A 15,556-nucleotide genomic window follows, 5' to 3' on the forward strand; every position below is an offset into this window, starting at 1 on the left:
TTGTAGTAATATAATATGGGCTCATCTGTCCCAATTACAAAGAAAAGCCAAATACTTTCACATGTTAATATTTTACTGCATAAACTTCAACCCTGATGTTTGAATATGTACTGTATAAATCAGTTCTATTTATTGCTATACTTCCCTGGTTGAGACTGAAAATGATCCATTTGAACCCTGATCTACCCCATTTAAATGGAAAAAAATTAATCAGAAATTTAACCTCTAATGCATTACTGTATTTCATCCATTGACTAATCACTGCTATGGGCAGTGTATGATGATGACAAGATTGACTTGGGGGAGCACAGCCACCATGTAACAACAAAGTAGCTGAATAGCAGCACTCTGATGAGCCACTCAGTCACTTATTGAAGTTGCAATGAGTCACCACTATGGTGTAGTGTACCATGCCTACTACAAGAAATGTGGAGAAACACGACTCACAAAAAGGCCACTTCAAAAAGAACCTTGCTCCTCTTCATGCTGGAGTAGTTTTCCCCATCCAACCCCTCAACTGTCAACTATGAAACGGTTTCCCGTAATGAAATTGACATAGCCTGTAGGCAAATAGATTTGCATATTGAGGAATTTTTATTAGACAGACGAATCACTGAGGATACTTATAAGTTTCTTAAGGTCGAACATCCTAGATTGGTCCCGATTGTGGGCATTCCTAAAATTCACAAAGATATCTGTAACCCACCATTTCGACCAATAATTGCAGGAAGTAAATCTAAAACATTCCCAATGGGTGTTTTAATAGACACCATACTTAAACCTATATATAGTGAGGTAAAACATATGGTTAAGGATTCTTGGGAATTTTTAAGAAATTATCCGGTGGATATCTGGAAACAAGGCCTTTTATTTGTATCCATAGATGTAGTGGGCTTGTTCTAATGTATTCCAAAAGATGAAGGAATGGAAGCACTTACCAATAGCATAAGAAAATATAATCACCTTGATTGGGACAAAGTTATTTTGATTTTGGTGCTTATGTCGATTGTTTTAGACAATAATTACATTTATTTTGAAGGTGAATTATTTAGACAAATCAAAGGTGTAGCAATGGGGATGGCTTGTGACCCATTTTTGCTAATTTGGTAATGCTTGACTGGGAAGAGAACACTATATTTAAAAGTATATATCATGAAAAAAACATCAAATACTATTCACGTTTTTTGGATGATATCTACATTCTATGGGACAGAGATTTAGTTACCTTTAACAACTTTATGAAATTTTTAAACGACAGTAGTGAATTTTTGAAATTTACCTTTACCTGCAATAGTGAAGGTGTTGCATATTTGGACACCTTGGTAATTATTACTGATGTGGGCTTTAAGTCTAGAATACATAGAAAAGAGACTTTTAGCAATTCATATTTGGAATATACCAACTACCATCCTAATAAAATGAAGTATAGTATTTACAAGGGACAATGTATAAGAGCAGTGAGGATGACCTCTGAATATACAGATATGTTAAGTGAATTAGAATACATTACTGATTTGTTTAAGGAAAGAGGTTACACCTATAAAATGATGGGTGATGTAAAAGAGTATGTGGTAAAGGAATGGGGGAAGAGATTTGTCCCACTGTTAGGATCCAATAGAAATTGTACAAAAGTGGGTTTTGATTTAGTTAGTAGGAATAATTCTGAAGCTTTCTCTAGGGCTTGTGTCATCGAATGTGGACCACATTCTAGGAAAATTAAAGATATATTAATTGGAAATTGGAATGATTTGACTGTTGATCAGGAATCCATAGACAATTTGGATTCTAGACCCAATTTTGTGTATAAGATGCGGAGGAACCTTAAAGGCTTAATGGAAAGGGGACTGAGTGAGTTTGAGTCTGCACACAGAACTAAGTTTACTTCAAAATGTGGTAATTGCAATCAATGCCATGCTATTAATGAAGCTCATGGTATAGTATTGAACAACATTAATAAGACAAGGCTTAGGTTTGAACAGGGTAATTGTAATTCGAAGTATATTATTTATTTGGCAAAATGTGTAGCATGTTCAGGTTTCTATACAGGAAAAACTGAGAGTTTTTTTTAAAAAACAGATATATACACACCTCTACAGTATAAAGACAAAGGACAAAAATAATGCACTTTACAGACATGTAGAAAGACATGGATCAGAGCATATATTTAAATTTTCAATTTTAGAGAATGTTGTGATGAATTCTAGGGGTGGCGACCTAAGAGTTAAGCTGTCATACAAAATAGTGTGGTGGCAATTATTAACAGATGCAGTGACATCACCAGGTCTGAATGACCATATTGCTATTAAGCCACTTCTTTGTATTTAATAGGTTCGCACACAAAAGTATGACAGGTTTACATATTACAGATAGTATGGTACAAAAGTACGTATTTTTAAACATTTCTAAACATTTTTATTTATATGACATTAAGAAGGTGCAGAGTGAAATTGTTGTGTTACAGTTTTTATATTTTGTTTTTTATGTGTTTAAATTGATGATACTTATGAAATTTTATGTTTCGCTATTAGGGTGCTGTTACTTTAAGAATTTGGCCCCAATTAAGTTATTTAAACATTGTGAATCAGCTGTTGGGTCAGTTTTGAAGAAGCTCACTTTGTGTGAGTGAAAGCGCTTAACATTATCATGTTTTAATAAAGAGTTTGTATTTGCATTACGTATTTGGACTTTGGTGTTCCAGTTTGGACAATTCACGTGTACCATTTTGCCAGTCATTCTGTGTAGCAGACAGAGGCAACAGTAATTGTAGTATTACTGTAGGCTTTGGTTAAAAAAATATTTTTACACTGAAGTCTTTGGTCTGAAATTCCATGTTTGGTGATACTGTTCAGAAGGGTGGTTTCCTGTTTTGGTGAGTTGCGGACAGCGGTTTACAGCGTTCCTTTACTGCTTTTTTATTCACTTTTTTGGTGTTTACGGAACGCTTCCAGAGTAAATTTGTAAGACTGGGCATCTTGCTAGGCAGTAAAACCTACCAGCACTGGCCAGCAAAACAGTGTAAGAACTAAAAACAGCTTTCAATGTGCCTGTTAATGTGTTGGTAATCTGTCTCTGACTTTATTCCTGTAAGGACAAAGTATTATACTGCATTTCTGATAGTGCTCAGTAAGGGGTTCATGGCTTTGCAAGCCAGCAAAACACTTTGCACTTTTTTTCTGCTAGCAGTAGTACATGGAGCAGATAAAGCTTTAAGCACTACAAAGAATTTGATCTTTGAACTCCAACAGCAACCCCCCCCCCCCAATTATATGATCTAGACAGGAATGCAAATATAAGATTCACTTGAGGTAAATTTCTTGGCATCCATTTCTCAAGGACATAATAAAGTGGTTACAGTTGGAGACTCCATCATAATCCTCTATAGAATGTCTATAAGACAGAAGCATCATCACAAAAACAGTGCAGAGAAGAGTCATGTGGAGGATTTATAGAAATTAGCCATCATGGAAACTTACAGAAAGTAACGACAGAAAACAGGTTATTTGCCTCTCAAAGAAAGAAAGGGTATGAAAAAATTGCTCCAGCTTATTTATGAAAAAAAATAAGTAGCATGTAGGAGCTAACTATTTTAATTTTAAATTAACAGTTTATACTGTGTGAAGATGTCCACTGCATTCTGCCATGACCAATTTCAGAAGTGGGCCTAAAAGTAAATGTTCTTGACAGGCAGCAAAACAGCACAGTCCATTAATTATACCTCTCGACCTCTTACAGTAAGAAATCTGGACAAATTCTTAAACAAAAGTGGGACAAAGGCCCATAAATAGTGACATTTTTTTAATATTGCTCTTGCAAACTTTGAAAGCTGATAGAACAGGTTTTGCATTAGTATGAATTTTCTGATGGGTATGATTTCTGAATCTAAAATGTCTGTCATTAATTTCCAACTTCAGTCTTTAATGATTTGCCACTAATTTGCCAAAAAAAAACAATTTTATGAAAAACACACCAAAAATATGAGGCAAAAATCTGGACATTCTGTGAAAATCTGTACAGTTGAGAGTTATGTGGCATTAGTACCAGAAATGATTCTTCCCTCTCTTGTTGCAACATTACAGTTAAGTAAGGAGGTTCATTAACAATAACTTTAAATAAGCATAAATACAGCATTAGGATTTAGAAGCACATGCAAAGAAGATAAAGCCAGAATGTGCACTACCAAAAAGCTAAAAACATATTGCACATACTTGAAATCTTAAATAATGTTCTTGGAGAAAACTGGTTCATTGCATGTATCTTAATAAAATATTCTCTTTTGCAGTTCACTCTGTTTGCTGGAACATACCATGAGCCAGATGGGGGAAGGCACCTGTTTGAGGATGTGAGAAGCATCTGAAGTGACAGACTTGACTCCGGCACACCACAGTACTGAGTATAGCCAGGGTTCATTCACTGTATACAGGATAGTGCTTAGATTTCTTGAGGTATATTCCCTGTGAGCAAAAAATAATATGAATCATATCAGTCTGACCCCAAGTACAAAAGCTCATTTATAAAACAAATATTAAACTATAGCAGTCAGCTTTTCACCACTTCCCCTTCCTTCTGTTTCTTAGCATTCTTAGACCTTGTTCTTTTAAATAATAAATCAGGAAACACAATCTCATGGTAGCACTTTTCCTTTTGTTTTGCTTTTATTACTAACATTTGAAGTGTATCCATCCATTCATCAGCAACCCCTTTTTCCCCATTTTTGCACATAGGGTTGGGTTTTAGAGAATGTTGTGATGAATTCTAGGGGTGTTCAACGGTGACAATCATCCAGAGCCAAGGTTTATACTGCCGGGTGACTAGCCCTGCTGTGGTGGTTATTCCACACCACACACTGACACACACACCTAGTGTATCTCATCTGTTTTTTCAGCTCTACAGTCTTCAGCTCTGAATCTGACAGTCACCCATCTGAAATGCTTCCTGCTACAGGTGGTCATGGTATGTTATCTTTTTCATTGTATTATCTTCATAATGTCAGCTGCTTCAAAGTGCTTTCTTGTTTATGTAATACATGCTTTAAATGTTAAATCTCTTAACGGTCTTTCCACATATTTAAATCATTTGCAATACTGTATCAGTAATATTTTCCCTATACCCTCAATTTGCATTTACTAAAAAACAAATGTTATATTTTACAGGCCGCTTTTAGCAATTAAGAATCTATATTCTCAGTAAACCTTTGGAATCCACTACAACATGTACAATTGTCTTTTGAAAAACAGTCGGCAAAAGTAAATTTGAGACAAAGTTTGAGGCTAAGTGACATCAAATTTGTTTTGTGAATAAACCCTTGGCTGTTCTTGAGTTAATCAATATACTAGGTACAAAAGAAAAAAATACATTTCCTTTTGCATAGCATTTGAAACCACTTGATTTTACATGCAAGGTAATGGAACTTCTCACCTCCATTATACTATAAAATGCACAAAAGTTAGAACAATCCTCAGATCAATTTTTAAGATCTCCTTCATCCTACTGCACCTTTAAGCTGACAAGAGCACCGTACAAAATTTAAGGTAAGTAAGGAAACACAGCAGACATTTCTTTGTCAGTGCAAGTATGCACTTCAACAGATGGATGTGGTTTGGTGGACCAGTTATTGAACCATGCAAGGAAGTCTGGACAGCAAGGAAGGAATCCACCTACATCTGATCAAAGGGGTCCTCTTCACCTGTAGCTTTCTCAGAACCATGGACATCACATGACACCAAAGAAGAACAGCAGTCATGGACAAAATCAGGTAGCAGAACTGGTTCTGCTCAGCTACCATCAATCGGTAGAAATGCACCTTTGCAAGATTTTTTCACAGCAGCAAAACAGTCTGAAGTAATAAAGAAATCCCTAGGTAGAGGGGTAAAAAAATAACTGATGCAGAAAACTGTGTAAGAGCTTGTTGCTCTAAAACAAACTCACTTAAAATGGAATTCATATAAAATATGAAACATATGTACATCCATCGCTTACATAAAATAGCACACTCTCACAAAAAGGAAACTTGAGTGCATCACCCCTCAATGCATAAGAAATGCTATCTTTCCCATCCTAATCACTATAGAACCATCTCTGTCCTCGGTAACAAACAATACATGTGAAAAAGCATTGCCTGCTCCATTTCAATAATGTCTGGTGAAGTACTGCCTGTTTACAGACATACAACAAGCATAAAGAAAGGGGAAAGATATGACTACTGCTCACTTAATTTTTACTGATTCTGTACTTATCAATATGTACAAAAGCCTTCTAACAAGTGCAGTCTGAAGAGGTTTGTCACAAAGTGCACTAAACCACCAATCTCACAATTGTACCAGCTTATTTTCATATATTTCATATTTCACAGAATGTACAGAGTAGACAAGACAGTAAGCACAAGTTTGGCTGTCTCTTCCCAGGTACCTTATACAGACAGATGTCCTTCTATATTACTGTTACAGTATTCTAAACGGAAGGGATCTCCCACCTAGTGCAGCCCAACACTCGGCCAGTATACCAAAGCCTAATGATCTTATATGCTTCGTATGTCACACCTATGCTCCACAGGGCATAAAAGGAATGTATGGACACAACTACCCAGAAATTCTTTGCTGCCAGTTCCAACTCCGTTATAGATATTGGTCCGAAAGCCTTGTTGCTGTGCTGAATACCTAGCTGCCAAAGAAGTGCCTGCTGGGGTTATTTTTCTTTCTTTCTTTTTTTTCTTGGTCTTATAATTTATTTTACTACCTAGAGCTTGTGTCATCCAAGAACAGAAAATGTCAGTTTGGGAGGGAGATTCCCCATAAAGACAGTCATAAACAGTGTCTTTTTGTTTGGGTGCTTCCCATGACCATACCTCTTGCAGTATCTGTTAGATTTTTGTGCCCACAACACTCAGAAGCAATTTGTCTTCCCTGGCCATTTATCTTGAAAACAACAGCCAAAACAGTTTGCCCAGAGTACCATGGCAGAATCCTTTAACCCTGAGTTACTCCATAAGAAGGCCAAGTCATCTTTGCAAGATTCTTTAGTTGTCCAGCCAGATCATTTAGCATTTACATCGGATTCTTCTGCTTTGGCCTCATCTGAGGTTGGTATGGATATGTCTTTTTGCAAGTCCTCCGAGGCACTGCAGGTGTCTGCTTCAGATGTCGAGGGGAAACCATGGTCATCTTGGAAGGTCCTAGAGGAATTCCACAGATACTGATCAGGGAGGAGGTTCCGGGTTCTCAGGATGTCCATTCATACTAACCCTTCTTTTATGCCCAAGGTGGTTAATGAGTTGTCCTTGAATCAGTTGATACAACTCCCTCCCTTTTTCTCTTCTTTTCAGTCTGGTAGTGAAAGGGTCCTATATACCTTGGATTTGCAGAGACAGCTCAGGTACTATTTGGATAAAACCAAGGCTATTCATAAGTTTGATCAGCTTTTTGTTTCCTTTCATTCCAGGACATTGGGGTTGGCTAATTCTAAGCAAACTATTTCCTCCTGGATATCAAAGGACATTTCCTTTTGTTATACTTTTCATGGCAAATCTTTGCCTGCTTCTGTTAGAGCTCATTCCACTAGGGCTGCTGCCTCTTCTGCTGCCTTCTTCAAGGGGTTGGACACCAAATTCCATCACTGAAGCTGCTACTTGGTCTTCAGTGCATACCTTTACTAAGCATTGTAAGTTGAATATGGTTTCTAGGCCGCAGGTTTTGCTAGAACCATTGTTGAGGAATCTTCTCAGTCTTCCACCTACCATTCTGTTTCTTGAACTTTTTTATTTTCCCCTCTGTTTAGACTACTGCAACAGTGATATAGAACATAGTATAGTTGTGTAAAATCTTACCATAACAGTAGACATCTTTTTCACTGTTGCAGTATTCGCTACCTCCCTCCACCCCCTTCTGGTTGAAGGCTCCCCCTTTCTCTTTTGCATTTTTTCCTTCTGGATGTGCATGGACTCCTTTGTCCAATGTAGACTGTTCTCGTCTGGCAATTCAGTCCTGAGGAGATACATCCATACATCCCTTTTATGCCCTACGTTTTGTGCGGGGAGCATAGGTGTGATGTACGGCACATACAAGACAATTAGGCTTTAGTATACTGGCCAAGCGTCAGGCTGCCCTGGGTGGGAGAGCCCATCTATTTAGAATACTGCAACAGTGAAAAGAAAGACATCTACTGTTATGGTAAGATTTTAAACAAATATACTGTCACTTGTAAGACTTTTCCCCTTCCTAATTTTAATTTCTGTATTTCCCAACTTTACAACCACTCTTACAATATAAAGATGACCTCATATTCTACAATTTCATATATTTTGTTTAATATCTTCAGATAAATCCCTCATCATCTTTTCAAACTACACAAACACAACCCAACTACATATAAATTCATGCTTTTGGGCACAGTATTAATTTAAAGCCATCTCTTTAATGGCATCACATGTGACAAGTCTGTACACAAGTGCCAGCTTTTATGTTACAGAGGTACAACACCCTGATTGCAGTCAAGCTGACCTATAATTCACTAGTGAAACTGGATGGAGAATTTGAAAGGGTGGGGGTGAGTGATGAGCAAAGGCTGGCTCACCAGTCATACAAGTGAGGAGAGAGTTGGGCATATTATACAACTGATACATGGTGAACATCAAGAAAAACAGTATCAGCAGCTTGAAGTCTGTGTCAGATGGTTGGGTTAGTCAAGCAGCTCATTGTGTTGCAGCAGGACACTGGTGTTTGAGTGCATTTCCACAAACATATAGATAGCTATACGTGCACACACACATTTTATTTATATACATACAACTATATATATATAAATGTGTGTGTTTGTGTGTGTGTAGAAAAATATAGATCTAGATGGACGCACACCACTGGACCAATTCTGCAGACCCCTTTGGAGATGCAACTGTCTGCTGATGCGAAGGAAAAGGGGATAAAGTGGTACACAAAAATCCTCTGGTCATTGTTGGATAACATTCAAGGTATTTGGCTCTTGTCTCCCTCTCTTTATGTCCTCAGATACACAGGAGGGAGGGAAAAGATGGAATCTGTGTGGGTATTTGGAAGTTAGGAGGGAATATTTGCGTTAACAGTATTTTAAAAGGAGGGGAAGCACCAACATCTTGAGTCTTTACCATCCTTGGGTAATACAGCTACCACAGCTTTCTCCCATCAGGCAAAGCTTTATACAAACCCATTTAAATTTTAAACCACAGTTACAAAGTATTTATGTCTATAACAGCTAAAAGAATGGCAAAAGTATTGACAAAACTGATAGATATGGATCAATGTGGTTTTCTGGAGGGTTGCAAACATTTGGCAGCATTAATCGAACAATGATGATCTAAAGGGAAGCAGAATATAAGAAAATATTGCTGCTGTTCGTGGGTCTTGATGAAGAGAAACTGTTTGACAGAATAATCTGGGATTTTATGAGTAGGGCAATGGAAGCATTTGCACTTACTGATACAATAATAAGGTTAATTAACAGGATATATGAAGGATCGGATGCATGAATTAAAGTGGAAGGGGGTTCCTCTCTGACAAGTTTATTTGAAAAGAGGATATATGCAGTGATGTCATCTTTCCCCTTTGTTATCTGCTTCATATTTAGAGCCCTTGGCAAAGAAAACAAGGGACTCAGAAATGGAAAGATATAATTAGTATAGTAATCAAGGAAATTTGACTTTATTGCAGATATTTTGTGCCTAATAAATCCAGAAAAAAACATCTGAATGTTGAGGAACATTTTGGGACAGTTTCAAGCCTTTTCAGGATATAAAAAAAGGTGTAAATTATGTATACATACATAAATTGGTTCAGCAATACTCATATTTATGGGGACATAAGTAGTATTTACTAGTACGAGTTAAAAAGCCATCTGTTATGGTAGCTAAGAACATATGGTAAGAGACTAAGAAAAGATAATACAAAACTGTGAAAATGGAAGTTCTTGTTTATGGATAGTAAGATACAAGCAGTGAAAATGTTTTATTCCCTTTAATTTTATATATGGATCAGGCATATTTTTACCAAAAGACAAGAAGTTGATGGCAATAATCAACAGAGTTGAAGGAATTTGAGAGGGGAAAAGGGTAAGAGACAAGTGGGATAGGTTGATCCTTCCAATAGATGAAGATGTTTTAGCAATACACGATTTGAATGGGTACTTTAGAGCTATATAATTAAGGCTCATATACGTAACACAAGCAGTAGGTTATAATTCAAAATGTTAATTGATTCTGATGAGGCAGGAGGAAAATTAAAAAAATAAACAGATTATGGAATTTTGGATGAAGATCCTTAAGGAGAACAACAACTATAAAAATATTATATTCATGAAGTAGCAGAAAGTATTCTAGGAACTAAGCCAACAAAAGAAAGGAGGTTTTGTCAATATGGATGACTGCAACTAGGGGTTAAGAAAATGGGTAAGAGGCGGCTGGAATTTACTGGAGACAACTGTCAAATGAACCACAGTATTGGGAGCAAATAACTACAGAGGAAAAGGTAATACAGTTGGATGGGGCCAAGAACACATTTTGACTACAGGCTAAAGATGTCCTTCCCTAACAAAATTATATAAGCATACAGGCAAAGAGAAAGTGAAAGAAAAATCTTAAGTAAAAGACCAGTTCTGGTTGGGCTTTTAATCAAATATAGAACAGAAGCTGCTGTTAAAAATATGATAATTAGTACAGCATATAAAAAAAAAACTGCATGATAACTATAAGAATCAACAAGAGCAGCTTAGAAAAGATTGGGAAAAGCAACTGCAAAAAACAATTTATAAAAAAACACTGGAAGGACTTACATATGTCTCCCAAGTATGTAACCAAGTCTAGAAGGTTTGGGGTCTTTGCTTAGAACTGACGGCATGAGTTATTTTAAACCTCCCAAGCAGACTTCATAGATTTTTTTCTCAGGCAGGTAACAAATGTTGGAGGTGAGATGGGGAAGAATGAGGTAACCGGGAATATGCATTTTGGGAGTGTAATTAACTGGCAGATTTTTAAAATTTCCTACAGAGTACCCTGTCAGAAATACTGGGTGAGCAAATGGCTGTAACTAAGAATATACTTTTTCTGAGCTGGTACACAGGATGTGAATTGCCTGGGCATAGTAATATCTTCAGTTTAATTCTGTTGGCTGCCAAAAAAGTAAACACTAGAGATGAAAATCAAAGTCTAAACTAATTGGATTTGAAGTACTAAATACTACAAAAGAGATGAAAAAAACTGGAAGAGACATCTTTAGAAAAGAGAAGAAGCAAACTGTATAGATATAAATGAAAATTGTGGAACCAATTCAAACAGAATATCCAGAAGTAGGAGGAGTGAGGTTTAAGGGAAGGCAGGAATTCTGCAATTTTTTTGTAAAACAAAACAAAAAAAAGTGATGTATGTAAATGGAAAAATGTTAATATGGTTTGTTTTCCCTTCTGTAAGTGCATGTTTACCTACATTTTAAGAGATAATTTCATAAAAGTGTTTAAAAAAAGGAAAATACAAAACAAAAGACAAACTCCTTAAATTTAGTAAATCCAAAACTTATCTTCCCAAGAACAATATTAAAGGCATTAAAAAAAAAAGAAACAGAACACTATCAGATCCATAAAAGAAGCCCGTGAACAGAAATAGAACACTATCAGATCCATAAAAGAAGCCTGTGAACTTACAATAGCATCTGAAGCCAAAGATAATCACAAATTCTTTGTTTAGCTATGTCTAAGAAACTAAAAAACAATACCCTATAGTGCTCAGAGTTTCTTCATAATGTCATCTCGTATTCTGACCCAACAGACTTTGCCAATGTACTTGTGAACAAAAGTTAGTGCCAACTTCACCCCTGAATTTTTATTCAAAGTTCTGAAATATCTGAATCCCTTACACCATCAATTATCCCTAATCATCATTTACTGAAAGTGCTAACCAAGACCCAAAATACTTCCTCCATGGGACCTGATAATATACCTGGTTGCTTAATTAAGTGCGTCAAACCTGCCCTTGCAAAGTCACACCTCAACCTGTTTAAGTTTAGCTACTGGTATTATCCCTGATAAGCAGTACAGGGCAGTTGTGATTCATCTCCATAAGTTTGCATTACAACTGAATCAAGTAATTACAGACCTATCAGCCTTACAGGTCTTATCTGCAAAGCCATGGAATGCATACCTGACCTCAAACTGTGACATCAAAACTCATGTTACTAACAGTTTGTTTTTTTGAAAGGTAGATCCTGTCTACTGAAACCTTTAAATTTCTTTGAAAGGGTTACAGAGGCAGAAGAAGGGTGGCCATGCAGTGCATGTGGCATATCTTGACTTGGCTAGAGACTATGAACACAAGAGGGCGTTTGTGTTCACCAATAATCAGAGAATTAGAAAGAAGGCTGTTACGTTTCAGAGAGGAAATCCGGTGTCTGAACCGTATAAAAGTAAAGGCTTCCTGTCTGGTGAAAGCGGCGCGTCATCGTGGGAAGAAGATGATAGAGAGAACTTTCCTGAATTGCCAGAAGCCGCGAATTCGGAAGGTTTTCAGAAGACATTCTCAAATTTCAACGGACATTATACAAACTCCAGGAAAAGAGGCTGGAACAATTCAGAACGCCATAGAGACTCGGGCGATGGACATTTTAAAAGAGGTAGATGGGCTTGAATTTAATAATGAGACTATAGCTAATAATTATGTAATTAATTTATCTAATTATGTTTTAGAAAGTGTTGAAATGGGCATTTTGGAAAAGGGGCTAAAATTTGTTCCTACTTGTTTTCCTAAAAAATATGAATTAAGAACAGAACTATTCCAACTATTTCATAAAATGAATCTTAGAGAATACTTTTGTAGGTACACCCCTTGTCTTTCCACTAATGTTAACAGTTCTACTGTGGAAATACCTAATAGTGATGTAGAGAGTGATGAGAGTTTTTACTCTTGCACATCAGATAATGAAGATATAATTAATGCATATAGCACTTTTGATACAAGTATGTAAAAATCCAATAGCTCTTTCTTACCTCCTTATAAGAATGCAATGATACAGAAATTTGAATATGTGCTAAACTTAATGGTAGAAAAAGAACTAGAATGTTTTTTGAAACAAACACATCACTATAATTTAACTAAAATAGAATGGAATAAATTACGAGCACTTAGTAAGAATGATAACATAGTTTTCAAGCCCTCAGATAAAGGGGGAAAACTGGTTATATTAAATGCTTGTGATTACTATGAGATGTGTATGAAACATCTTGGTAACAAAGATGTATATCTTGAGACCAATGTAGCTTATGTGAAGAAAGCAGAAATTGACTTTAATAATCTATTACAGAAAGGAATCAGGTTACATTATTTTACAAAGTCTGATGTTGACCAAAAGATAACTATTAAAAATACCCAAATGGCAAGATTTTTTTGTCTGCCGAAGGTACACAAAAATCTAGATAGCCCTCCAGGCCGTCCTATTGTGTCAGCTCATGGCTTTTTTACATATAACATGTGTACTTTATTACATTAAATATTAAATAAAAAAGTTTTGACATTACCTTCTTATATCAAAGACTCCTACGACTTCCTTCAAAATATTAAAAATATATGTTGGAAGGAAGGAATGTATTTTATTACTGTTGATGTAGAGAGTCTATATACAAATATCTCACATTTTTGGGGATTAGAAGCTATTAAGTTATTTTTGAGTGACTGTCCTAAAACTCATTATGTATTAGAAATGGTAGAATTCTGTTTAAAAAATAATGTCTTTGAATTTAATGGTAAATTATACAAACAGTTAACCGGAACAGCGATGGGAGCAGCTTTTGCTCCAGCTTATGCTAATCTATTTATGGGGATGTTTGAAAATGAATTTTTATATAAGTTATATTTTTTTAATACACATGTTATAAAATATTATAGATTTATTGACGACCTTATTTTTATTTGTAAAGATGGTTATGAAATTTCTGATCAATTTATTCATGAATTAAATATTAATCAGTATGGTATAAAATTTAGTGATGTACAGATAGGTTCTGAAATTAATTACTTGGATATCTCTCTAAAAGGTGTTAATAATCAGTTTATACATACTAGTATTCATAGAAAATTTGATGAAATTAGCTGGAAAATGTGTGGAAGTAGTTGTCATCCGACACATACTTTAAAAGCTATTCCTTTTGGAGAATTTACTAGAATAAAAAGACTTAACTCTGATGTTAATCTAGCGTATGATGAGTCTCTGAGAGTGGCTAAGTTATTTATTAATAGGGGATATGATGTCACTGCAATCAAAAATAGTCTTATAAAAGTGTTTAAAGAGAGTTTTCATATAAAAACAAATGATGGAGAATATAATAAATATAGATATAACAAACATATAGTAAATGAAGAAAAATATTTTTTGTGACAAAATATACACATTTCTCTGACATTATGAATGAATTAATCAGACAATATTGGAATGTTATTAAGAATGAAATTGATTCCTTAAAAAATATTAAATTGATTGTTTCATATAAAAAAGCCAAAAGTATTAGGGATTTTCTAGTCCATAGCATCTTTAAACAACCCAAAATCTTTATAGTCAATAACATTAAAGAGTTAGGAACTTTCCCATGTGGCAGTTGTTCAGTGTGTAAATATATAGTAACTGAAGTAGAAAAAATTAATGGTAAAAATTTTACTGTTAGGGCCAAATACTCCTGTAGAAGTAAGGGATTAATTTATGTTATTTTTTGTACATGTAATAAATACTATATTGGTGAAACAAAGAGAATGTTGGCAGACAGAATAAAAGAACATGTTAGGGATGTAAAGAACAAAAAACTAACTAGTCCCATTGCAGAACATTTTAATTTATGTCATGGTGGGGATATTAGTTGTATGAAAACAACAGTTTTAGAACATGTACCACTTCATTTTAATAATGTTGACTATCAGAAAAATATACTAAGACAGAAGGAATCTGTTCTAATTATGAAATATGGCACTTTGGTTCCGTATGGTTTGAATAGGGAATGTAACTGGCAAAGCCTTATTTAAGGCTATTTCTTTAAATTTTTACTTTGCCATGCTCTAATTGAATAATAATTTAATTGAATTTAATTAAATGTTTTACAAGTATATATAAGTGGTCTTTTAGTGATTGTTAACTTTTTACTCTAAAAAGGCTGTTGGCCGAGGCGCTAGAGAGATTGAAAATTATTTTTGTAAATATATTGAACTTTATTTAATAAATTTATCCAGACTTTGAAAGTAGAGCTGGGACTCACTTATTGTTCTTGTTGTTGGCAATCATGTTACTAACAGTTTGTTTTTTTGAAAAGTAGATCCTGTCTACTGAAACCTTTAAATTTCTTTGAAAGGGTTACAGAGGCAGAAGAAGGGTGGCCATGCAGTGCATGTGGCATATCTCGACTTGGCTATGGCCTTTGACACAATTCCCCATGCTGGTATCATACAAAAGTTAAAAGCTTTACAAATTAACTCTTGTGGTGACAGCAAACTGTCTGAAAGACAGAACCCACACAGTGCAAGTTGTAGGTGGTTCATCGAAAATGTATGAAAGTGACCAGTGGTGTCTTG

General features: G+C 35.4%; 1 protein-coding gene across 2 annotated transcripts in view; it reads right to left on the reverse strand.

Moving 5' to 3' along the window:
- Positions 1-4,230: 4,230 nt before the first annotated feature.
- GDPD5 (glycerophosphodiester phosphodiesterase domain containing 5) overlaps positions 4,231-15,556 on the reverse strand; it is a 1,733,766-nt gene continuing 1,722,440 nt past the window's right edge. For both annotated transcript variants that reach the window (XM_044071140.1, XM_044071141.1), the window contains one exon: positions 4,231-4,451. In XM_044071140.1, the coding sequence (XP_043927075.1) occupies positions 4,256-4,451 (196 nt within the window). In that variant the 3' untranslated portion in view covers positions 4,231-4,255. The remainder of the gene's footprint in view (positions 4,452-15,556) is intronic.

Source organism: Protopterus annectens, chromosome 5.part0 (genome assembly GCF_019279795.1).
Source record: "Protopterus annectens isolate FY-2018-M chromosome 5.part0, PAN1.0, whole genome shotgun sequence".
Taxonomy (NCBI): Eukaryota; Metazoa; Chordata; order Ceratodontiformes; family Protopteridae; genus Protopterus; species Protopterus annectens.